General features: G+C 46.7%; 2 protein-coding genes across 2 annotated transcripts; both read left to right on the top strand.

The window, feature by feature from the left end:
• The first annotated feature begins 380 nt into the window (after positions 1-380).
• sv2a (synaptic vesicle glycoprotein 2A) lies at positions 381-18,305 on the top strand. The gene is made up of 13 exons (XM_088307387.1): positions 381-527; positions 2,159-2,936; positions 7,978-8,158; positions 8,227-8,378; positions 8,807-8,940; positions 9,036-9,125; positions 9,195-9,302; positions 9,854-9,942; positions 10,025-10,189; positions 10,262-10,395; positions 13,225-13,431; positions 13,793-13,952; positions 14,730-18,305. The coding sequence occupies exons 2-13, from the start codon at positions 2,315-2,317 to the stop codon at positions 14,911-14,913; spliced, it is 2,226 nt and encodes a 741-aa protein (XP_088163513.1). The 5' UTR covers positions 381-527; positions 2,159-2,314; the 3' UTR covers positions 14,914-18,305.
• A 742-nt stretch (positions 18,306-19,047) lies between these two features.
• On the top strand, positions 19,048-20,961 carry bola1 (bolA family member 1). Its single transcript, XM_088306765.1, has 2 exons — positions 19,048-19,130; positions 20,398-20,961. The coding sequence occupies exon 2, from the start codon at positions 20,429-20,431 to the stop codon at positions 20,864-20,866; it is 438 nt and encodes a 145-aa protein (XP_088162891.1). The 5' UTR covers positions 19,048-19,130; positions 20,398-20,428; the 3' UTR covers positions 20,867-20,961.
• The last annotated feature ends 4,961 nt before the right edge of the window (positions 20,962-25,922 follow it).

Here is a 25,922-nt window from a genome sequence, read left to right as displayed (position 1 = left end):
CCATCTACTCTTTCTTTCCACCATTCTCATACGTCCTTCCCTCCTACTTTCCTCCCTTTTTCACTCACCAGCTTCCTCTTCCTGCAATTTCTTCCTTCCTTTCATATTCCCGTCCTTCCTCCTTACCATCCTTGCTTCCTTCCATCCATCTTTCCTACGTCCTTTCTTTGATACCAAATTTAATTTGGCCCACGCACACACCGTGGACGTCCTGCATTCTGGTGTCCACCAGGGGGCAGCTTGCCGGAGGCCCAACGTGGGCCAATCAGAGGGCACGAGCCCGGCGCACGTGCGACGTGCACGCGCCACTGCGCCAAGCCTGGCCTATGCGCATGCGCAGCGAACACATACGCACACACACTACCACTTGTTTTTATTTTTTTATTATCAAGGATGGATGGAGGAGGGGGCGTGGCCATCCCGGCAACGTCATCAGCCATCAGGACGTCGACCACTGAGGAGATGAAGACAGGAGGAGCCGCTTCACATTGCCTGCACTAAATTAGACATCAAATAATTACTATAAGGTAGGACAACTTAATTTGATGATTTATTAATATACACAAATGCACGTCATGTGAGGTGAGGGTTAAAAAAAAAAAAAGATGTTGGATGAAAGAGAGGAGGAGGCTAATCACCGTCAATTGGCTCCATTGGATGGAAGAGATAAGAGACGTTTGTTGTGCGTGTGTGACTACCTCCGCCAAGGAGAAAAAGGAACAAAAAAAAAAGGCTTGAAGGTGAACTTGGCGCCCACACTGAGCGCGCTTTAATCAGCTGGAAGTCTTTTAATTTTGTGATCATCTCATTTCCGATTTATGATGACTAACCGCATGAGATGATTAGCGTCAATTTAACGTGCCAGATTGCGTGAAACGTTCGCGCGGTAAATTGCTTGTCTGCATACATGCATGCATGCATGCAAAGGGGTTTCGTGGGGGGTGGGTGGGGGTCTTCCTCGCTCTGCGTCGTGCGTCAAAATGACCTTGTCATGTGCTCTTGTGCATCATTTCTGCTCCCTTAAAAAAAATAATTGGAGGATCATGCATGTAGGAAAAAAATGGATAGTCATTAAAAAAAAAAAAAAGGGCTGTTCGATATTTGGCGACTTTTGCCCCCCCCCCCCCCCCTCAGGCCGCTGTCATTTGCATCCCTTGTGTTCATCTTCACACCAGCGCCGTCATCATAATCATCATCATCATCATCACACGCGTGCTCTTGTTATGACGTCACACGCACTGGGCGCATATTTAGCAGTCTATTCGTAGGACACAATGTTTTCTGGATAAAAATTGCCCCCCGCCCAGAATACGACAGGAATAGTCAAGTCCATTGGTGGGAAAATGCTGTCCTCGAGAGCCGCCGTTTTCCATGTTTCCCTCTTCCAGTTCACCTGATTCAAATGATCAGGATCGTCGTCAGGCTTTGACAGAGCTGATCACCGACTTGGGTGTTGGAGGAGGGAAATTCCGAAGAGAGCCTGGACAACGGCTCTCGAGGACCGGAGCTGCCTGCCTCGGTCAAGTCAATTTGGTTCTGAGGTCAACCACAACAGAACTGGCCGAGGCTTCTTGGGAGAACTCAACCTAGCAATTTGCACCCACGTGTGTGTAACGTTCGCTCGAGCTAAGCACTAAGGTGGCTTCGTTGCGGCGCGAGCGGCTGTTAACTCATTCACTACCAGCCGAGGGGAAAAAAAAAAAAAAAGGATCCTGGACGTATTTAGCCGTCAATGGCAGTAAGCGAGTGAATGAAACGGAATCCAATTGGTTGGCACCGGGAACATCTCACAACTGAAGGGATCCACTTTGATCTTTTCAAACTAAACTGGCTTTAAACCCAAATTTGAAACGTTGGTTCTAATGATTCCTAACTTGATCGCATTACTCTGTTTTGAAATATTGATCCAAGCTTAAACCCAAATTTTAAACCCTAATGTTCAAAATTTGAACCCAAAATTGAATAGCAAAGCAGCGCCTGAACGCCTCAACTTGGAGTATGAATGTGAAATCTCGGATAATGGATTGATGCATGGCGTCTCAATGACACGGATTTTCACCAATATCGCCGTGTCTGGAACGCTACCTCCCTGCGTCGCCTTGCGGGTTGAAAATGTTTTTTGACGGCATGGACAAAATCCTTTCCGTTGTTTGTTCAGGGTCGGGCGCGCTCGAACACGAGCAGGAGCGAGCGTGCCGCCGCAGCGTATCAGGAGTCGTGGGTGTGGCCTTCAGGTGTCCACACCACCCCCCCATGCGCTTGGAGCGCTCCTGATCCCCAACGCAGCAAGTAGCCAGCACCTCCGCATCCCGAGATGGACGACGACGGCCGTTACCGGGACAACCGCTCTGACTTCATCCGCGGAGCCAAGGACATTGCCAAGGTGGCCAAGAAGCAGGTGGGCAAGAAAATGGGCCGCGGCGTGGACAAGATGGCCGACGAGTACACCCGCCGCTCCTACAAGCGTTTCGAGGAGGAAGATGACGACGACGACTACGCCGGGGTGCCGGGCGGCCAAGACGGCGGCGGCGGCGGCTACTACCGCAATGATAGCCGCGCCAACGACGACGACGCCCATAGCGACTCCACCGAGGGCCACGACGAGGACGACGAGATCTACGAGGGCGAGTACCAAGGCATCCCGCGGGCAGACTCGGGCAAGGCGGACGGCGCGGCGGTGCATGCGCAGGTGCAGGCCCAACACTTCCGGGACCTGTCGGCGTACGAGGGCGAGCGCAGGAAGGACCAGGAGGAGCTTGCCCAGCAGTACGAGAGCATCCTGCAGGAGTGCGGCCATGGAAAGTTCCAGTGGACGCTCTACTTCGTGTTGGGCTTGGCGCTCATGGCTGATGGCGTGGAGATCTTCGTGGTCGGGTTCGTGCTGCCCAGTGCCGAGAAGGACATGTGCCTGTCGGAGCCCAACAAGGGAATGCTGGGTAAGAGTTAGTCCTGTTTACCTTCGCATTGTACCTGGATGTTCCCGCCGCAAACGCTGATGTTCCCGATGAAATTGGCCAAGACTCCTGAACCCTTAACACAAACCCTTAGAATCCGTTCTAACTCCCTCCCAGATCCAGCCTCTGACCTTAATCCTTCCTAGATCATTCCAAGATAAACGGCGTACCTGTATAGGCCATCAACCAAGGACATTCCCAGTTCTAACGCTAACCTTTTCCAAAGAGAATCTCAACCCTACACAAAACCCCCACCTTAATTTCACCAACCTCCCAATCCTGAATTTTTGACCAAACTCCAAATCTTAACCCACTAATTCCAACCCTACCCTTTAAATGCTATCGGACCCAAAACCTTAGGATCCACACCTAAGTCTACCTAAAACTCTAACCTTAATTTCAACTAATTACATCTCTCACACTTAAAATGTACCCAAAACCTGAACAAACTCTTGTCCTAACCTCATCTAACTCTAATCTTAAAACATAATACTTGATACTTCATCTCTAAACCCTTTAGCACAGGGGTCTTCAATCCTGTTCCTCGAGGGCCGGTTTGCAACACACTTGAGCCATCCTTATCTGGCTTTTGCAGACCTTGCTGATTATCTGATCATTTGAATCAGCTGCGTTGGCCCTCGAGGAACGGGATTGAGGACCCCTGCTCTAGCACATATAGCCCACACCTAAGCCACGAATTTACCCAAAACCTTAGCCTAAACGGACACTAAAACACCCCTCAAACCTGAACACTCCAACCCCTTCTTCTTCTCATACTAAACCCTAAACACCTGAAAATGGCCAAAACCTCACCCAAAACTTTAACTCCAGACGAGGGGCCTGCAATCCTGTTCCTCCAGGTCTGCTGTCTTGCCCGTTTTCCATCTCTCCTTGCTGATTCAAAGGATAAGGATGAAGATGGATCCTGATCCTGATCATCAAACAGGTGTGCTGTAGCAGGGCCAGATGGAAAACAGGCAGGACAGTGGACCTCCAGGAACAGGATTGAAGACCCCCCCCCTGCCCTTGACTCGATCCTAAACCTCACCGCAAACACTGGTAAACTTAACCACACCTCAACCGCAACACCCGACCTAACTGGTGAATGTCGGTAAGAATCTGCAATGCTCTAGCCCAAGGGTCCTCAATCCTGTTCCTCGAGGGTCGGTATCCTGCCTTTTCTTTCCATCACTGCCTGCTGCAACACACCTGATTCAATCCATCAGATAATCAGCAAGCTCTGCAGAAGCTAGATAACGATCTGGATGATTTGCAGCAGGGAGAGAAAAAAAAAACGGCCCTCGAGGAACAGGATTGAGGACCCCTGTGCTAGCCTTAAACCCTTTGCCCTAACCTACTCAGTGTCGCGTAAACTTCCTCCAAGGTCGATAAAATAATGACAGAGGGTGTGCTATACAAGCCACGCTAATAGAAACAAACAGCCGTCTTGACGTGACTCACACCCCACCTGCTTCATGCCAGCTGCCATCTATCATCTCTCGCACACACACACGCACACACACCCACACACACACTCTTATTGACAAGCTGTCAACAGTCTTGTCGCTAATGGAGCCTCTCGCGTGTTCCAGTAAGCTCAAAAGGCTGAGCAGTGTTTGTCATTTTCGCGGCTCTCAAGTGTCCCATCTCACTTCTCAACTCGGCTGACCAAATGTTTGATTGCTCTTTTGATGACCGGACGCAAATCCTGATCATAGTCAAGGGCAGTTTCCATGACAACTGAGCAAATCTATCGATAGCCAATCAGATCATGAGTTGATGACAGTGAGGCCTTCTCGCCGGCCTCACGTTGAAGGTGAAAGAACGTGGCTTGTAATTGGATACTCACTCGTGAGGGGGCAGCGCTATGAAATCCACACTCTTGGAAGTCGTAACTGGCGACTGTTCAAAAATCTAAACTATATTCTTGCTTTTTTTAAACCACAATGGCCAAAGGAGGGAATTTAATTGCAGATACACTTGCAAGGCCATTTTCAAGACGGACCTTTCAAGAGAAGCTAGATCGTCCAACACTCACTCAGGACTGTGTGAGTGAGTCTCTGTATATTATTTGTCAAGCCGTGGTGTCATAAATGATCGTATTATGAAGGGGATTTCTCCAAGTCGGACTAAGTAGGACTTCACTGAAGGCCCACGTGTCAAATGCACGGCCCGCCAGTTTTTATCCATTCCACAAATTTAACATTGAAAATTTTCGTCTGCAATAGTGGCAAAAATTTGAGATAATGTAATAGCGGCCAAAGTGTGGCGTTAGCGCTGTTAGCCGTGTCTCCACAAAGGTTGCAGCTTCGCTCCCTTCGGATCCCAGTCAGCAACAGAACATCATTGCCTCGTCCATCATCCCGCAGATACGCCGGACGTTTCCACGAGAACAGGCGGGTGGATGAGCTTACATCGTCTCCGCGTTGCTTGACGCCCCATCCCGGCCCGACAACCCCGCCTCCTCCTCCTCCCGAGCTCACAGGGAAAAATGAGTCTCGCTCCGGGAGCAGAAATAACGCTAAAAGCGAGTGCCGACAGCTGATTTTGACGGCAAACGGCGGCACCGTAGCTCCGAGTGCGCCCGTACTGTGCTTTCATGTTCAGCAAGCAAAAGAAACACACCGAGGTCCAACATCCGAACACCACTCCAAACCTGACCTATAAACCAACTCAAAACCTTAACACCTAACCCTTAACTCAATCCCAAAACCTGAACTCGACCCGCTCGACACCAAATCCAAAACCTTAACCAAAGCCGTGAATATTTCCCTCGCCGTCCATCTAACGCTACCGTGTTCACATTATTTGACGGAAAGAATCTCAACGCCACCGCGCCCTTCGATGCCATGGTTTCGTCTTGAGCTACAAGACTGACCTTTGAACTGCACTTTTTTTTTCTAAAAAAAGATAAATTGATTATTTATAATTGATTGTTACCCCCCCAAACATGCCCAAACCGGAACCAACATGAAGCAAACCCCCCCAGCGTTTGTCAGTGCGAGCCTTGCAATTCCCCTGACATGGCTGCGCCAAACCAAAATGGCCGACTTCCTGTTGTCTTTCATCCTTTTGGATTGAACGCCTGCGTCACAACACCGACTGATTATTTGAGGGTGGCGTGATCAGCTGCGGCTGTTTTGCTTCAAATGTCGCGAGCAACAGTGTGGATGCGCTGCGACAATTCGACTGGCTGGGCCATTTTGGTCCCGAAGGGAAAAGGAAGGCGGTTTACTGTACTCGAGCGGCTGACACCGTCGCCGCCGTCTGTGGTGCAGTGTTGGAGTGACAAGAAGGTGACTTTCACTCTCCTCCTCCATTGATCGCCGTCCGCGCGTCTGTGCTGGTGTTTCCACGGCGACGGACACGCGTATTAGCATACTAGCTTGCGTGTACGTGCGTGTTTGGTGCATTAGCATGTAGGCCTGGAGGAGTGTGTTAGCGTGGCGTGTGCGTGTGCGTGTGTGTGAGTCATGTGCTTCACTCGAGCATGGCAGAGAAACGTGGCGAGACGTCGCCGCAATGCAGCAACGCGCTGACCACATGCACACAGCTGGTCAAGATGAGGATCGGTGGGGGCGGGTTGTGACCGGTCAGGGTACCGCCACCCTAAATCTGGATCGCTACGCTAGGCTAGGCTACATTAGCATGGCTAGGACATGATGGCTGACTTCCTGTGATTTTTGGGGCCTTGTGACTATTTTTTGTGGATTCAGTTTTGTCGGCCGTGTCCCGTCGGCCCAATTTCATGGCACTGGTTAAGGGCTCATTATTTTTAGCATTAAAAACGTGAAAGGACATCCACTGGATTTGTCTTAAAATGGCTCCTTCGAGCCAAAATGGCCGACTTCCTGTTCACTTTCAGGCACGAGACGTTAAAACTGTGTCAAATAGTAATGGGTTTGAAAATAATGATACATCGATTTGAATCGATTTTCCTTTTTGGAGTCCGATATCGATTCATAAAAGCGTATATCTACACTTTTAATGTCGTTTTTCGCCCTAATTTTACACGATTGTAGCGTATCAAAACAAAATGGCGGAAGCAGTGAAGTCGGCGCCAACAAGCATGAAGGGTCAGGTCACGTTAAATAAAAGTTCAGGTCTGTGTAAAATGTTTCAAATTTTCCAGGATGGTGTTCAGGACCCCTGAAATGTAAACAAAATGTTCAGAATTCACCCAATTTGGGGTTTGACTCCACTGAAAAAAAACAGCACCTGTACAAACGTAACTTTGCTGCCACAACTGATGAAAAGAGACAAACCAAATAGCTGCGAAAAGCAGCGATGACAGGAGCAGGATGATGAAAGGGCGTTTAAAGATGAGAGAGGGGGCGAAAGGGGGCAGAGCAGCTGAGCATCTCGGTAGGCTCGGAGAGGAAGTGGGGGGAGGGGAAAAAAGAGAGAAAGGGAACGACGGACGTTGGAGAGTCTGTGACGATGCTGAAAAGCTCCAGGGCGTGTGTGCGCGTGTGTGTTAAGATGTGTGTCTCACTGAAGGCTTGTGTGTCGTACACACACAGGGTTGGGGGTGGGCGGGGAGATGTGTGTGACAGGGGTGACTAAAAATAGTCATGGAGTGTTCCCTCGCTCCTCAGCCGAGGATCTTCGGCTTGTGGATGTTGCTCGACCATCACGACCGCGCCAGGCCTCGGCGAGGGCCACTTTTTGAGTCATGGTGGCGTCAATGGAAATTTTTTTTTAGTGTCGTCCTCGTAAACATCGTTTCTGAAAGCGAGTCACCAGAGTGAAATGCTGCCGGCAGTTCATCACGTGAACATTTTTTGATTGCAGTTCGCATGTGACCGTGTGCGACATTTACAACTATGCTGGATGACCACAGCCGGGCACTTGACCCTTTTTTTGCTGATCAGTCCCTCGCCCTTTGCCTTTTATCTCGGTACCCTTTATTCATAAAACAATTTTCAAAATACAAGTACAAGAACTCCCCCAAAATGGCCGCTTCAAATCAAAGTGGCGTTGCCCATCGTAACTTTTGCTGGTTGTGGTCTCCCAACTTCAGGTCTGATCGTCTATCTGGGGATGATGGTGGGCGCGTTCGTGTGGGGCGGCCTTGCCGACCGCATCGGGCGGCGGCAGACGCTGCTCATCTCGCTGTCCATCAACAGCGTCTTTGCCTTCTTCTCGTCCTTCGTGCAAGGCTACGTCTCCTTCCTCTTCTGCCGCCTGGCCTCCGGAGTCGGGTGAGTGAACGCCGCCGAAGATTCACCGGGCTTGATCGCTGAACGTCTCGATTTTGTTTCGGCGCCAGCATCGGAGGCTCCATCCCCATCGTGTTCTCCTACTACTCCGAGTTCCTGGCTCAGGAGAAGCGAGGGGAGCACCTGAGCTGGCTTTGCATGTTCTGGATGATCGGCGGCATCTACGCCTCGGCCATGGCCTGGGCCATCATCCCACACTATGGTGAGATTTTCTATTTGCGCCAATTTATAAGGAACTTGTCAATCAAGTTAGCGCCATATTACAAAAGCAATAGCTCAGAGGTCAAACTTTGTGTATCGGCAACCGGTGTTGGTGAGGTGGGGTGATGCTGGCACTTGTTGCTAATGCTAACTAGCTGCTAGCCAGTAGTAGCCGCGAACGTTGGAGACTTGCGTCGTGTCATTCACTGACGATGTAATTAGCTAGCGGTTTGTCAGCATCCGAAATTAGCAACTGAATGTTTTTGCGAACGATAAAGCAAGTTGAAACGTCAAAAAGGGAATTCATCGTCACCGTCCAAAGTGGCCCGCGCACCAGAACCGCAATCATTTAAGTTAGATGAGTCTCGTTATTTCTGCTAAATTGTGAAGATGCGCGTCCGGTCACATGATCGTTTTCGCCACCCTCAGGCTGGAGCTTCCAGATGGGCTCGGCCTACCAGTTCCACAGCTGGCGCGTCTTCGTACTGGTGTGCGCCTTCCCCTCGGTGGCGGCCATCTCGGCCCTCACCACCATGCCCGAGAGTCCGCGCTTCTACCTGGAGGTCGGTTCAACGTTTCAAGTTACACGAGGCACCTTCATCACCTTCACGTTGGCTTCGCTGTGGCGTGATTTGCTGAATGTTTTCTGCACTTGCAGAACGGAAAACACGACGAGGCCTGGATGATTCTGAAGCAGGTGCACGACACCAACATGAGGGCCAAAGGATATCCAGAGAGGGTGTTCTCTGTAAGCCACACAAAATTCTCCCAAAATATTTTGAGACCAAATCTAACCAAACTGAAACGGACCTGTCAGGTGACCACCATCAAAACGGTGAAGCAGATGGACGAGCTGGTCAACTTGGGCGACGGCGCCGCCTGGCACGAGAAATGGAGGATAAAGCTCACATCGCTTTTCCATCAGGTACACGCACCTCGACTCAGGAATGTGTGTGTGTGTGTGCGGGTGTGGGTGGGGGTGTGCGGGTGTGTGTGTGTTTGGCGAGGAGGGAAAGATGGCTCGTTGGCTTGAAGCAGCCGTTCCGGGACGATTCCAGAGCTTGACGAACTTCTACGAGGGAATTCATCCAAATGAGCCCCAATCAGAAGCAGACGTTAAAAAAGATTTTTAGCCTACGCCAGCTAGCGCTGGAAGAGCATGACATCAAATTTGGGAAACATTTTCAGGAAGTTGACGTAAAATAGCCTCTGACACATAACAGAATCAAAATGAAATTAGGATCGTTATCGGGCTTTGTTGAGATGATCAAAAGTCAATTTAAGTAAGTTTTATAATAATCCGAATGTAAAAACTAAAATATGGCTTCAATATTCAAAGTCTTAAATATTAGCAGGCTAACGTAACATAAAATGGAGACCAAGATCTGCGCTCACATGACCCCGAATCAGAAGCGGCTTCTTGGACAGATGGGCTACTAAATGATATGAAGAGGCTTTGTCTGGATGTTCTTCCAGGTGTGGAGTAATTTCCAGACGGTTTTCTCCCCCGAGTACCGGCGCACCACTTACATGATGATGGCCGTCTGGTTCTCCATGTCCTTCAGGTAAATCTCCCGTCAGGATGTAGCACCATGCTCTTATTATTTCAGAGACATTTGAACGGAGTTCCCCGTTTTGCCGGCACAGCTACTACGGTCTGACCGTGTGGTTCCCCGACATGATCAAATACCTTCAGAAGCAAGAGTACGCCTCACGCACCAAAGTCTTCGTCAAGGAAAAGGTGGAGCACGTGACTTTCAACTTCACCCTGGAGAACCAGGTGCACCGCCAGGGGGAGTACTTCAACGACAAGTGAGTCCACCGCCGCTAACTTTAGTTTTGTCTGAAAGAAACGGAACCCCGCCTGACTGTCCCGATTTGCAGGTTCATGAACCTGAAAATGAGGTCCATGGTGTTCGAGGACTCGTTGTTTGAGGAGTGCTACTTTGAGGATATCACCTCCAGCAACACCTTCTTCAAGAACTGCACTTTCATTGCCACACTCTTCTACAACACGGGTAAGGAGAGCATGGCTACACTTTCCGAGAAGAAAGTCAGGGTCCACTTCTGTTGCAGAATAGGAATTCCAGGACCATTTTCAAGAAGGGGTCGGTCTTTCATATCACTCGGGATCATATGCGGCAGTCTTGCGGGATCTGTGTGGAAAAAAAATACTTTTTTCGTATGTTTTGATATTACATAGCTCGCCTCGAAAGCCAAGCCAAGTTTTGGACTTGTCCAGTTCGTCGTTGTGGGTAGTTTTGTGGTTCTCGCTGCAGGCTTTTATGCAGCCTGAGAGGATTCTGATCCAGTGTAACAATCAGCTGTTTGGGCTCTGCTGGTCTCAAGCAAGAAAAAAAAAGGCACCTGGCAAAAAAAAGTCATTGAGCCGTTGCTTCTCCGCGTTGAGAGGAGACAGATGAGGATGCCTCCTGGTCGCCTCCCTGCTAAGGTGTTCTGAGCATGTCCCCCCTGGCAGAAGGCCTCGAGGACGACCCAGGACACGCTGGAGAGATTAAGTCTCCCGGCTGGCCTGGGAACGCCTGGGGATCCCTCCGGAAGAGCGAGAAGACGTGGCTGGGGAGAGGAAAGTCCGGGCTTCCCTGCTGAAGCTGCTGCCTTCGCGACCCGACCCCGGATAATGGATGGATGGAATTTCCAAAAGTTGTTGCTGCTGCTGCCAAAAGTCGTCTGCGCAGGTCATCACAGCTTGACGGTGTCATGTTGATGACATCACGGCGCCGCTCTCTGATGTCATTTTAGAGCTCTCGTGTGGCGACGGGACAAAGCCGCCAGAGGTGTCTGATGGTCGCCAGAATAATTGTTGATTGGAATAGTTGGAGAGGTTGCAGCCACCTGGAAAACGCAAGAACCCGACTGCACAATGCCGGTGTTGATCTTAGGTGCCCTGGTCGGGTCTGTGGTGACCAAAGCTGCTGGTCAGTACCTGGGCTGTCCCGCTTCGAAGGACCGCTCATCACTTTTGGAGACGCTGTTCGAGATCCCGTGCGAAGGAAATCTCCTGATTCCAGAAGACGACCGTCTGGATTCCCTCGACCCGTTCCCGTCTTTAGCCCATCCCGCTGACCCGGACCCAGACTTGGAGAAGCTTCTTCGCCTCGCTTACCCAAATGATCCGCGGGAACCCACCTGGGATGAGGAGATATTTTGGGGTCGCAGGGTGTCGCCGGAACCACGTGGACCAGTGCCAGTTCTCCGGAGGTCTTTGGAGACTGCCAGAACTGTTCTTTCACCGATCGCCCAGACCTCTTTGAGGAATGCGACTCTGTGTTACAACCACCTGAGGACCACAGACCCGTACGTCCGTTTCAACAACTGGTTCATAAGGTTCTCCACGCCTCCTCGGATCGCCTTGCTTTGCGCCTCGACAGTCGTTTCCATTTACCTCCAGCGAGCTTTGCGGCTTTTCCACGGCTCCCCGTTGGAAACATTTTTGTTGGAGCACAAACAGCAACTGATTGCTTTTTTGTTCTTTCCATCCTCTATCCTATTTCCTCTGCTCTACTGTTTGCTTCCTTGATCGGCTCCAAGCTCACCAAAGTCCTCCTTCCGCCCACCGGTCTTGTTTTCCGTTGGAGCTGCGGGTTCTACTGATCGAATAACTCGACTACGACTGTTTATCATCAAATGGCTCGACAACATTGCATATCATAAAACCAAACCAGAATGCTTGTGTGGCTTTGGGCTTTCTTCCGGGTTCTGGAGTCTCTAAAGCTACCCTCCACTACTTCAGCTTGGATGCGGCAAAGACAAGTCCGGCCGAACAGAACCGCGAAACACAATTCCAAGCAAACCTCCCAAATCCGAACGCTCCAGCGCAATCCATTCACCCAGCGTTGGCAGTCTTGAAACTCTTGTTGGTTCTGGACTCTTGAAAGTTACCGTCAACGAATTCAGCTCCGATGTGGCGAAGTTCCCCTTTGAAGTCCACTCTTCAACTGGATTGGTTTTAGCTTCTCGTGGTGTTGTTATTCTTTCCCGTTGGCTTCACGTTTCTCTATTTAGTTTCACCACATAAAGGACGAGACAATTTATAAGAATATTTAAACATTCGCTGTGTGCTGTTAGCAGTTAAAATGTCATTGATTTTTCTTTTTAAATACAAAAATAAAGACGTATGTTTGTTTTATACCCCCTTATTAATTGAAGTTGTTTCCGCCACCTTAACAGCAGAATTTGGTGCCTTAACACCAAAAGTTCTCTTCTGCCACTTTGGCACCTGAATCGCCTGAAGTCACAAATTTGTGGCTTTTCTGCCGCCTGAGTCCCCATATTTGGGTCCGTCCAATTCAACTTCAAAAGTGGGCATCGTCGGTGCGTCACTAAGTTCCCGTCAGTATTTTAGGCCGACTCACGAGGGCCCCGTCCGTCCCTTATTTTCGACTAGAACAGAATTTCCACGTCACGGGCAGTCACGGCACAAGCAGACCAAAAAAAAAAAAAATGGAATAAAAAGAAGAGAGAGAGAGACGTGCACATTGTGAGGTTGGTTAAATCCAAAGAAATATCCGACATGCGTCATTGAGGTCTGTGGGACCGAAAGTTATACAACATTTAAAATTTTTTTTATTTGGCAGTGTTTCTGCGTGTGACGTGGTACCAGAAAGTCTGCTCTTGATGTCGTTTGGCTCAATCGGACCCACTGGGCGAGCCTAAAATACTGACAAGAACTCACAGACAGAGCAAAGCACCGAACAATGGCCACTTCGGCAAAAGTGTCACTTCAATCTTGCGTTTTATAACGAGACTTGACTGAAGACAACTATCTTTCGGGTCTAACGCCTTCTGGTATTTGTGGTCCCTCCACTCCGCTCTGCCCCCCAAAGACCTTTTCAAGTACAGGTTGGTCAACAGCCGGCTGATCAACAGCACCTTCCTGCACAACAAGGAGGGCTGCCTGCTGAGCGACGTGAGCGACGAGAACAACGCCTACATGGTCTACTTTGTCAGCTTCCTGGGTACCTTGGCCGTGTTGCCGGGCAACATCGTGTCGGCGTTGCTGATGGACAAGATCGGCCGGCTCAGGATGCTCGGTAAACATGATTTTCGTCCCTTGGCGCTTTTTGGGGCCTTTCATTTGCCTTTTAATGCCAACTCTATCATGTCACAATTAGTTGAGCGTAAAATGTGGCTGAAGGAGAAGTCCTCTCACCAGAGACTGCGATTCTCTCACCCCCTTCAGAAATCTGTATTGCCCCAGTTAAGCTCATCAGCGTTGGGATGTTTTAAAATCGATTTAGATATGACTTTCTCAGCCCCTCTCTGTTTTGGTCAACCCCCCCCCCCCGCTTTGGCTCCCAGAGTGGAAAAAAAAAAAAAAGGAACCGTGCCATATTGATTCTAGAGGACCTTGCTGGCCCCGCCTCCAACGCTTGTGACTTTTTGTGCGTCCAGCGGGATCCAGCGTGATTTCCTGCGTCAGCTGCTTCTTCCTGTCGTTCGGCAACAGCGAGTCGGCCATGATCGCGCTGCTCTGCCTTTTTGGCGGCATCAGCATCGCCTCCTGGAACGCCCTGGACGTGCTGACCGTCGAGCTCTACCCATCCGACAAGAGGTACGCCAACGCCGATTGTGCTTGACAAGCGAGACGGCTCAAGTGTGGTTGGACCGGCGGATGATGATGCTTGGTGGCTTCTTCTTCTTTTTATGCTCGTGTCTGTATGACGGGATTTGGAAATACTCGTTCATTACTATCGTTTTCATTTTAACAATCAAGGCAAATTTATTATTATGATTTATTTATTATTATTTATAAAAGTCGGGCAAGTTGTAAATACTTCAATTCAAATCTGTCATTTTGGATAATGTTGGGGTCACCAATTGAGGAGATGCGATAAATCATGAAACGACTACTCTATTTTACAGACTTTTCCGGAATTTTCTGCACTTGTATACAAGCGGCAGCAACTCCTTATTTTGAGGGGAAAAAAAAAAAAAAGCTGCACCAGGCTATCAGCCGGAGTTTTCCATGTTTTCAAAAATGAGTTGTTTACTGCATGTACAGAACGATTTTGTCCTGTGAATGCATATCAACGTCCATAAACAGACCCGAGAAAAAAAAAATCGAAATGTATTTAGCGTATTTTCTCAACTATAGAGCGCCCCCTACCGGTGAAAGAAAAATCCACAGAAAAGCAGCACCGTTGTATTCGCCGCATGGTTCAAAATCGAGGAAAAGAGCAGCGGCTTATCGTCCGGAAAATCCGATAGACTTAATATACAGACAAAGGCAAAGTCGTTGTGGTTGAATGAGTCAATATGACCGTCTATAAAGTCATGTGACTTGTAAGGAAGGAGGTTCTCTAACGTAACGGCCCCTTCCCGCATTCAGGACCACGGCGTTCGGCTTCCTCAACGCGCTGTGCAAGCTGGCGGCCGTGCTGGGCATCAGCATCTTCACGTCCTTCGTGGGCATCACCAAGGCCGTCCCCATCCTCTTCGCCTCGGGGGCACTGGCGGCCGGGAGCTTCCTGGCCCTCAAACTCCCCGAGACGCGGGGTCAGGTGCTGCAATAGTAAAAAGCCAGCGGGGAGCTTTCAGAGGTGAGATTGGAGCTTTAGTCGCAATTGGTTTGAATGGAATCATGACGCAATTTGTAGACACGCCCCCCCTAAACACACATCGCCCCCAAAAAGTGGCGGAAGTTGGGGGTCCGGGAACTGGGAGGCTCTTGATGGTGAGCCGTACAAAATCCTATAGCTTATCCATTCACACACAAATCTTTCTAGTTTTTTTTTCCAAAAATGAGGCGTTTTCGTTTAAGGTCATTTTGTTGACAGTGAAGCGTTCCGGGTTTGTTTTGTTGTGGTGGGCACCAACGAAGCCCCTCTTGCCCTTTAAAAACATGATTTACACTCGTTAACACAAGTTGAACGTCATCAAGTGTCCGTGTAAAGCACAAGCGTGGTGTGAGTGTGCGTGCTCTCATATTGTAAATCCTTTTGTAAAGAAATGCCTTTTTAGAACTTCTCCTGGCCCCGCCCACCGCCACCTCGTGTTCTGCATGTCCAAGTGTACGTATGTAAATGGATGTATGTACATGTACTCAAGACGCATCCAAACCGTGTACAGTACAGATGTGAGGCCCGCTCTTTTCAAAATGCCGCTTTTCCACTGCAGTACCCACTTGCCGTGTCCGTCTCAGACGTCAACGCGTGAAAACGAAAGAGAATCAAGTCATGCTTCGAAAAATATTTGAAGGTATGTCCAACGAACAAACCACCACAATGGAGCAAAACGAGGGAGGTGGCTTTTATCCAAGACGAGACTGTGGGCAGCGAAGTGAAAAATCTGGAATGGCGCTAAGGCTATGCTAACATTAGCATTGCGTCATTCTCCTCCTTGGCCCAAGAAATAGTCCCTGCTTGGTGGTGCAGTGGAAAAGCAACATTATTATTATTATATAAGTGATGATAGAGACGCCTAATATAGGAAATTGTGTTCAGAACAATTATAAAGATGACTTGTGTGAAGTGAATGTTAGCCTGATTATCGTGCAATACCGAACCCTCCTGTGCAATACCATTTATTTATTTATCCCGTATTTTTTTCCCCCTCCAAACTTATTGCACCGAAAAATAAGCATACCCTGCAGGGCTTGGCCAATAGGTGGCGCTAATAATATGTGTACATGAGATTCACTGCCAAGGGTTGAGAGTGTAGCAGCACAGGGTAGATTAAAAAAAAAGAAAAAACGCAGCAAGCATCATTCACGTACGTTCACATTTGTTTATGTCCAAACTGCCATTTTATAGGATAGTAGCCATAATAGATCAAACTTTACGTACGGGGCAGCCGCAATTCCTTTTTTTTATTTGATATGTTCATCGCCGTATCCTAAAATGGACTCAATTCATTTACCTCAAAAAAAAAAAAAAAAGAGAATATGGATGCAGATTCTTGCTCATACAAATGTTTGATAATTTACTGGAAAAAAATCAATGATCGTAAATTGTTCAACAACAAATCTGATTGGTACTTTTCAGTTCTCACAACTGCAGGTAGCCTGAACTGAAAACTTTCTGACACATTCGCTCCAAATTGTCGTTCATCAAGTTACATGTAAAATTGAATTGAAATCATTTTGGTAAATTGAACAAATTCGTTTTGCCCTCCAAATTCGACAGCCCATTGTGACAAGTGTGTCATTTTTCTTCTGGTTCTGGGGGGAAAAGAAGTTCTGGGTTAGACAACACCCAATTAGTACTTTGAGCAGTCCAGTCAACGTAAATGCCCAGAACTACGAGTTCATGTAAACTTTAGCTTCAGATTTTCTCTCGCCTCTTTAAATTTTTCGCAGACATTAAAAATAAATAAATAAATAAACAAGAACCGTGTACACTTGGTGTCATTCAGGAATGTTGCATGCAGACGTCAAGGAAGAGAAAAGTGGATTGAATCCAATTTGGAATAAGGCTGTGGCAAATGCGAAAGTTGGATGCGGCTGCTTTTTAAATAAAGTTTGAATGGAGCCAGTCAGACGGCCCGTTGCACTAAACGCACACGCGTACACGCACATGCTGGGCAAAGCGGCAAAATCAAAGAGCACAAATTATGCCCAAACAGACAATTTAATAACGATACAAAGCAACTCTTGACCCTCCCGTTCCGTTTTTTTTTTTTTTTTTTAAGATGATTTTAGTGTGCCATTTGTCATGTCATTAATTCTTAACAAATGTTTTCTACCGCGTCATGCGCCATCTGTGCTCTATACATATGAACAGATGGACACTACATACAAGCGAGGATCATCATAGAGGAATTAATCCATAATAAGAACCTTTTTTTAGTCTGCGCTTGTTGGTCATGTGACCTCTAGAAACAGGAAGTGGACTTCCAGACTGTCCATTGTCACAGATTGGATCAGAAAATGTCAGCAAATAGAATTTCAACTTTTAACTTCTATTTTTTTTTTTCAACACTAAAAATGGCATCTTTTCTCCAGAATCTTTGAAGGGCCGTGCCAGTACTTTTGAAACAATGTATCTGACTGGATCCATTTAGCTTTGGGAATCACAGGTACCAAAAACTAAAAGTCCCTGGAACCTTAGCTTCAGATTATTTCTTGTCTGTTTAAATGTAGTTGTGGGGTCCTAAAAAGATCCTGCTAGTGCTTTCAAATTTCAAGGAACCAAACAGGAAAATAATAGTTCCAGGAACCGCAGGTACCAAATACTAAAAGTTACTGGAAGCTTAACTTCAGATTGGCTCTCATCAGTTTATATTTAAATGTAATTCTGAGGTAAAAAGAAGACCCAGCGAGTAGGTACTTTCAAAACCACCAATCTGATTGGATCCGTTTAGTTCACGGAACTTGTGGTGCCGAAAACTTGAAGTTCCTGGAATGTTGGCTACCTAACTTTTTTTCAGGGTTCATTTTGTACAAAGAATCGGCTGCCATGGCAACAAAGGTCGGTGGTGAGCACAAAAAGCTAACAAAGCAATAAGTTGTCTGGATTTCTTTCCCGTTCGCTCGCATTAAAAAATAATAATAATATGAAAAAAATAAAAACAGAAAATCCCTTAAAGACTTTTTTTTTCTTTTTTCCATTTGCTCAATGTAACAAAATTGCTCATCTTTGTCGGTGTGTATTGTGCTGTAGGATGTGTAGTTTCATTGTAAGCATAGCCAACTGTGTGTGCAATCATGAATATGAAAGTAAAAAAACAAAACAAAACAAAAAGGCGTGTAAAATTCTGTATGTTGTCTTTGATTTTGTGTTTTCTAAAAGAGAACGGAATCTAAGTAAATATGTCATTGTGATGGATCATAGTAAACCCAAGTGAGACTTTGCTTTTCTTTCAAAGCTGTGTGATATTTTTCTGGAATCTCATCATGGGGTTTGCAATCAACCCTTTAGAATCACAATGGAAAGACCACAAAGAATAAAAGTTATGATGAAAAGAGCATCTTTGTCTTAGTCACTTTTGTCATGTTTTTATGCTATTATTTTGGCTGTTTTACGTTTTCTTTTCCTGTTCACCACTGTTTCCCAAACAAGGATTGCAGGTTATTTTCAATGCAACATATTTTTCCATTTCATTTGAAAAGAAGATGACGCCTCAGAATTAAATGTTCACATTAAGGAGACAAACTGTGAGTGGCCATTGCTGTACACAATTGTACGCAAATAAACCGACCCGCCACATAATTTAATGTGGCCCGCGAAAGCAAGACATTTCATGTTTTTTGTTCTTTTTTTTTTTAAATGAAGAATAATGGATATTTGGACTTTGTTGAATGGTAATTTTGCAGTGAACAGAATCACCATTAAATTGTGTAATTTTCACAAACAATTTTTTTGTGGTCTTCCTGAAAAGGGATATTTTCCCAAAATGTTTCTCCTCATAATTTAGTCTAATGCAGCAATAGAGTAGTTACAATAAATAGAGATACGTTCTTTGGTTTTAGAAGCCCACTATATATTTATAACTAATTTAATTTATATTCAAGGGAACTGTTTTTGAAAAAATAAATAAATCTCTCCCCGAGCCAGCATATGCGGCAAGTCTAAAACGTCACCAAAATGGAACATCTTAGTCTTTTCTCCTCACTTTGTATTTTCATTTTCACTATCATGACTATTTTGAGGTTTTAACTTCACATGTACGCTGGAGGAACACTGCTAACCTCGGAAGAATGTTTGAATTTCGAAGCAACAGACGAAAACATCACTTCCGCCTTGCCTGATTACGTCACGAGAGCGACGGAGGTTTTGTCACGACTAGCTAGGTAAGACGACGATGTTCCTTTTTACTTTAATTTCACTCCAAAAAACAATAATATTCGAAACCTCCGATGTTTATATGGTTAGTTGAAATTACAGCGGAGCTGTATGGCATGATGAGATCAAAAACCAAAAAATGGGGTGATGTTAATGGGGACGCTAGCAACTAATGCTAGTTAAGTAAACAATTGTTTAGCTTATTAGCTTACTGAGGTGAGTTACTCAAAATAAGAAAGAAAGTTGGGTGTTTGAATGGCAATGTTATGAGAATCAAGTTGCAAATGTTTACAAGTGAATGACATTTTCACAAGTGTCTGCTTGAGGCCAGCAGCCGGTCTTAACGCTGGCGGATGCTTGGAACATTAGCGATGTAATGCTGCTATTCAATTTGGGCTGCGCAGTTAATTTACAACAAATTTACATCATTTTAAAGTTGACTTGATCGTTTTACTTTTTAAAACCAAATTAAAAGTTCTTTTTGAACTCGTAAAAATATAATTTAATTCCTTTAGCGTTTTAACAGCTTCATTTTAGTTTCTTTCACTAACATTGCTCATATTGTTTTATTAAAGTATGAATTTATTCTTGTAATATTGTGAATTTGCTTAGATTTTTGTGTGTGTTGTATTCAATGACAAAGTCACTTTCTGAAAAAGATGTTAATTGTTTGGGGGGTAATTGAATCTATATTTTTAAAAAGAATGTATAATTAATCCCGCCACGTAAAAATTCAATTAACTGCATTTATTTGTCCATTTAAAATGTCTTTTTCCCCTCCATAAACACTTTGACATTGATTTTGTTTCTATTTCACATTTAATCTATTTATTCTTATAAAATGAATTTTTTTTCTTGTATAATTTCTACTTGATTCACATTTCAACTTTATTAATGTATCTTATTTGATTTAATCATATCATACAAACTAATAATTTCTGCTTTTCTGTTGTAAAATGTGCAGTTTATTTTAGTTTTAATTTTCATATATTTTTCTCATTTATGTTTAATAAACTAAAATTACGCTTAAAGAAAAATAAAAAAATACTACTTGAAAATGTTTTTGAAATTCAGTGAACAGAAAATTGCGTGCACAGAAGTTGCAGGAAAAAAAAAACACAGCAGAAATTCCTTGAATAAGTGTTTAAAAAAAACTAATATCTCTTATCATTTAAATGCAAACGTAATGGTCTTCAAAGTGAAATAGAACTTAAAGTGATTCTTTGGCATACCACAAGAGGGCGACTCACTGAAGTATGTGTACGAACTACGTAGCCATCAGGTGGTGCCCCGGGCGCATCGTCCCATGTTGCCCGCCCTTCTTCGCTGCTCTCGGTCGGCGCATCCCGCCCGCTGCGTCCCCGTGGCCCGCTTGGCCTCCTGCATGGATGCCGCCCGGCCCGTGGAGGGCGCCATCACCGCCAAACTGACGGACACGTTCCATCCGGAGCACTTGGAGGTGCACAACGAAAGCCACATGCACTCCGTGCCACCTGGCTCGGAATCGCACTTCCGCGTGCTGGTGGTCAGCAGTCGCTTCCGGGGCCTGTCGCTGCTTCAGCGCCACCGTCTGGTCAACGAGGCCCTGAAGGCAGAGCTGAGCGCTCGCATTCACGCGCTGGCTATCCAGGCCAAGACGCCCGAGCAGTGGCACGGAGATCCCAGCCTGGCCGAGAGCCCCCCTTGCTTGGGGGGGTCGCGCGGTGATCGCTCTGTGGAGGACAAACTGAAAGCGGGACATTAAACGGACACTTCCTTGTGAACATCTTGTAAACCGTATTTGAATTTGTCAGCTTTTGTGTATTCATCGTAACCTAATAAAAATGTAAACACACTCAAAAATAAGCCTTTTTTTTTACACAATCGTCAAAACAGTCAACAAAGAATAATTCTAATATTTTACTTTATAGGTCTGGATCATACTCATTTACAAATATTTTATAATCAAATATCAAGAAGCAATGCATCTGTCTGTATACAATATTTTTTGTTTCATTTAGCCCAAACGGAGATTAGGGAAGTATTTTTTACATTTATTCAATCACGTCAGTATCACTGCTTTACCACAAGAGGGCAGCATTTGCTCAACTTTGCTCGAAATGGCTGATCGCTTCATTGTGATTTCAACGGAAAGAGAAGCAAAATCACCATTTTATAAATTAAGAGTAAAGACATACATGGGTAATATATTATTCTTATCACACATAGTTATGACAATTGTCACCAACTTGGGGCCTCGAGGGCCCCCATCCTGCATACGTTAGATGTTTCCCTCCTCCAACACACCTGGTTCAAATGATCAGCTCCTCAGCACGCTTGGCCAAACCCTAATAAGGATCCTGATTATTCGATTGAGGTGTTTTGGAGGAGGAAGACATCTAGAACATGCTGGAATGGGACCCTCGAGGACCGCAGTTACAAGCACCTGCCTGTTCTACATTGTATCTGAGTTTTGCGTCTGCTGCTGCTTAGTATGAGTATTATTCATTCTTGAGTACTCGTCATTACAAATACGGATACAAATTGTCAATGAATTCATCTTGTCGTCTTTTCTATTCCATTTTTTTTTTAATTTTCTTAACACTGAGGTTTTTGGTTTCCCTCTATGAGTTTTGATTTCGGGGCCCTCGTAAGCAAAGGTAGCACTTTGTCTTTGTACTTGTAATCAAGTACGGCGTGTGAGTGTTTTTGTCCGTCGCAGGTGCCGTGACGGCACGATGTCAAGTGGCGTCGTCAAAGTGTCATGATAAGCTTGGAGTGGCGGGACTTGTCTCCAACTGTTTTACACGCCGCACATCAAGCCAGCGAGCGGCACTTTGGGCAAAATAGCAAAGGTGGGGCAGGTCAAGCCCTCGGCCTGAAGTGGAATGTAACAAATTACCACGCACTTCATGCGCTTTTACTTTTCGGCGTGTTTTTTGGGGAGGAATTTGACAGGATGAGCCTGCGGTCATTCAATTTAGTTCAAGTGAAAAGAAGAAGCCGATGACCTCGTCTTTGAAATGGTTTCGTCTTTTTGGCAACGTTGCCATAAGATAACCTTAGAAAAAACCACGTGCGTGTGTTAAATTTTAACGTAACTCTGACGCTAATTTCTGTTAGCCTGTTAATGGCATTTTGCAGTATACATTAGCATTAAGCTATCAGAATTTGTTCGATAAAATATTGTTTGGTCGGACGTTTTGATATTTTTATAGATACATTTCCGATTGTCTTGTTTTATGTCCGTTGTGCTGTAATCGTCAAATATAAGTGACAAACTGTGACGGCGTGAAAGTCGTCTTTTTGTTATTTTCAAAGTGATGCTATTAGAAAGTGACGACCGACACCGATCGATACTTTAGAAAGTTTCTTACGCCCCGTCGTGTGTGAAGGTGGAAGCCAGGCGGGGTCGGGCCCGGTTGGTCGCTACTTCATGGGAGGCAAATTGGGAATATGCCGAGTGCTCTAAGCGAGTTCAAAGCTCAAATAAATTAGGAGCTTCGGCGTTACAAAAGGCCTCGTCCCCAAAAAACGACAACCCTGAATAGAGTTCAAGCTGGGATGTGTGAGGGTGAGCAATTTTTTTTCATATGGTCTTTGCGACCTTGCAGATTTTCACCTGTCGTGGGAGAAACGGGAACGAGCTCCTCGTATTTTTCTTTGTAGCTTTGGAAATATGATATGGCCGTTGACACTGGCCGTAAAGCACGTCAGCATGCCCTGACCCGGTGTTGACGGATCCGTCTGCGGTCCCAGGTCGGACCCGGTCATCCTGGACTTTGCCTCCGGGTCGCTGGGAACTCACCTTGCCCGCATGGTCGCCGCGTCACCGGCAGACGCTGCCAGGCAGCGAATGGGAGCTTGGCCGGCAAAAGGTTCCCGTGGCTGATTTACGCTCTGGGATGACTTCTTGGAGAGCGAGGGGGGGCGTACAACAAATGGGGACAGTCGGTCTGGTGGTCCCGGTGGGGGGGAATAGCATGTGTGTACACACACAACAGCCTGCAAAACACATTTAAGTGCTTTTGCTCGACCCAAACCACACACGTGGCGCTAAAATGCTGCTCGTCATTACTTTTAACGTTTGAACCTTCAACTAGCAGAGTTGCGCTGGGCGGATCCTAATAGGCTATTATAGTATTTGAATTGGTAAGCCCCCCCCCCCGGCTCCCTTCTAAGCCCACACCTCGACTAATGAAATGAGTGAATAGTCGACTTGAAAAAGAAGTGCAAAACCAGAGATAGACGGAAGACAATATCCTTGTGTGGGAGAATTAGTTACACTCACTAGTCTAAGTATTCAAAGCCAAGCGAGGGGGGGGGGGGTTGCAGAGAGGGATTAGGAGCAAAGTCCACACAGGTGGGTTGGGGGGGGGGGGTCACATGACAGGACGTTACCTCGTTTGATGAACACCAGCCGGGGAGGCCCCCAGGAAGGAGGAAGAGGTCGGAGGATTTTTATCGGCCAAATAAAGCGCCGGGCCCGCATCAGAGCTTCGTTAGGCCTCATCTGCCAGGTGCGCAAGCTGCACAAAACGCCACCCGAGGGGAAAAAAGTCACGCGGAACCTTGCCGACGTAGCGCAGAACTGGCCCGGGAAATGCGTCTCGTAAATGTCAAAGAACGCGTCATCATCGTGGAGCGAAAAAAAGTTTGTTCGTGGCTCCGTAATTCGCGAGACGTTTTTGGGGAGACGCTGCTGCCTTGACTTAAGAGTGACCTGTCTTTTTGGGAAGGGGGAGGGCGGGGTAAGGTCTTCGTGGTAAGCTCTCTTGAATCCTGCAGGACACAAACCAGAGGAGCGTTCATGTCAAAGCAGATGGCTTGAAGATAAGACTCACTGCCAAGCCTTTTCCAAACTCCCTCACAAGCCTTCGACAGGCGCAATCCTCCATTTTGACCTCTGCCTTCTGGGGTGAGGCGAAAACGATTAATCGAAGAACAGATGTATCTGACTAAAGAAACTGGCCATGTGTGGAAACAGTGACCCCCTAATCACTGTAGAGGGATTTCTATTTGTGGCTGAAACGATTAATTGAATATTTCCCGATCACTCGATTTCGATATTTAGTGGTCTTGTTGGTGACCAGTATACTGCATTTTTGCACAACTTGCTGTTTTCGCTCAAGAAGCTGAACTTATTCACTAACAGCCAAGTAAAAAAAAAAAAAAAGATCTTTGACGTTTTTAGCCGTCAATGGCAGTCAATGAGTTAACGGGGGCATTTGAACCTTTGATAAATTTTTGGGGTCATTTTCGTCATGCTGTTCACATTTTGACATCTGAACGTCGAACAAGTGATCAAGAGTGTGACGCTTGACACAGGAAGTGGGCGCCGAGTGTAGCGTGTCACACATGGTCTTGCAGCAGAGAGACTGGAAGAGTCCCAGAAAAGGCTCCGACATCAAACAGGTCGCCCACTTCGTGTCTTCATTGTCCGTCTTTATCCTCGAAGCGGATAAATTCTCCGATTCTTCCTCTCCGGGACGTCTTTGATGGCCGCTCTAATAAGCCATACGCGATTTAGTTTGGGGTGAGGAGGGTCAAGCGTACGGCCGGCCGACCAACGCGGGGTTAATCTCTCCTCTTTCAGATGCTCCCTGAAGGACTCCCCGCTGGCACTTTGCCACCAAAACGTCATCTATTGTTGTCGTGTCGGCGGCGTGGTGATATATTTGCACCGAAACGCAGCGATTATGATTCGATACAAGCCGGGCGGCCCCCGGCGACGGCGGACACCAGGCGCGTTGACCCCGGGGGTGACGGAGCCGCTTTGTCTCGGCTGACCTCTTGTTTCGTTTAGCCGCTCTCTGAACCTAACAACCGCTCCCCACACACACACACACACAAAAAGATTGAGCGCCTCCCGTGTGGTTTATGAGCATTTTTGGGGTACAGTTGAGTGAAGAGGGCAAAAATGATAAGAGAATTTAATTGTGATTGTTCGGAGGCCTCAAAATAAAAATGTATTGCGTGGGTGGGAAACGTCCGGTCAACGATTGATGAGGGAACGCCATCGCAAACTCACGGGCCTCACAGGCGTACGTTCGTTTGTGTCGTTGCGGCGGAGTGCCAGAAAGTGGGCCAACATTTTGCCCACGCTGCCAACCGCTTACTTTGCATGTTTTGCCCAGTGGTAGCACAGTGAAAGCCCCCCCCCCCCTCCCCCCACGTCAACCCTTCACTTTTGTCGAGCTCTTCCTTCATCTGTTGACAAAAGCTCCTCGAGTTGCACCTCCACTTCCTCCCGAGTGGCTTCTCCCTTTCGGCTTTCTCGCTGTTTACCAAACAGTCCGTCTTCCTCCTCCTCCCTCGCTTTTGTTTGCGCTCGTCCGTGGGCAAAATGGCTCTCAGCGCCTCTTCTTCAGAGCCGAAGGGAATGTTCACACGTGGCCGATTAGGATATCGTCGCCGCCGTTCGGGAGCGTTTCCAATTTTGGATATTTTGACCCGGACAGGCTCCGTCTCAAGTCCGATCTTAAATGTCACGCGGTGTGAAAAAAAGTTAGTCAGCTGTTACGATCATCATGAGATTTTGTTTGGTGGTGTGTTGGTGTCATTTTAACACAACCAAATTTATTTATTTGGGGAGAGGCGCTTTACTTTGTTGATTTGTTTCAAATCGGGAATTTATTCTAGAAGAGAAGTTCCACGTCCAGCCACAAGGGGCCAAAAACTGCCATATCGATTTTTGTCGTTTGAACCCAACCTTTTGCATTCAACAAGTTGAAACATATTCAAACACACACACACACGCACAAACACGTGGAATCAAACTTAATTTTTCACATCTGGTCTGACTTTCTTGCTGTCTCCCC

This window comes from Idiotropiscis lumnitzeri, chromosome 10, assembly GCF_059441095.1.
Source record: "Idiotropiscis lumnitzeri isolate Australia: NSW breed Sydney's pygmy pipehorse chromosome 10, RoL_Ilum_1.0, whole genome shotgun sequence".
Lineage (NCBI taxonomy): Eukaryota > Metazoa > Chordata > Actinopteri > Syngnathiformes > Syngnathidae > Idiotropiscis > Idiotropiscis lumnitzeri.
The sequence above is the reverse complement of the archived record's forward strand: the minus strand, read 5'-3'. Positions and strand labels throughout refer to the sequence as shown.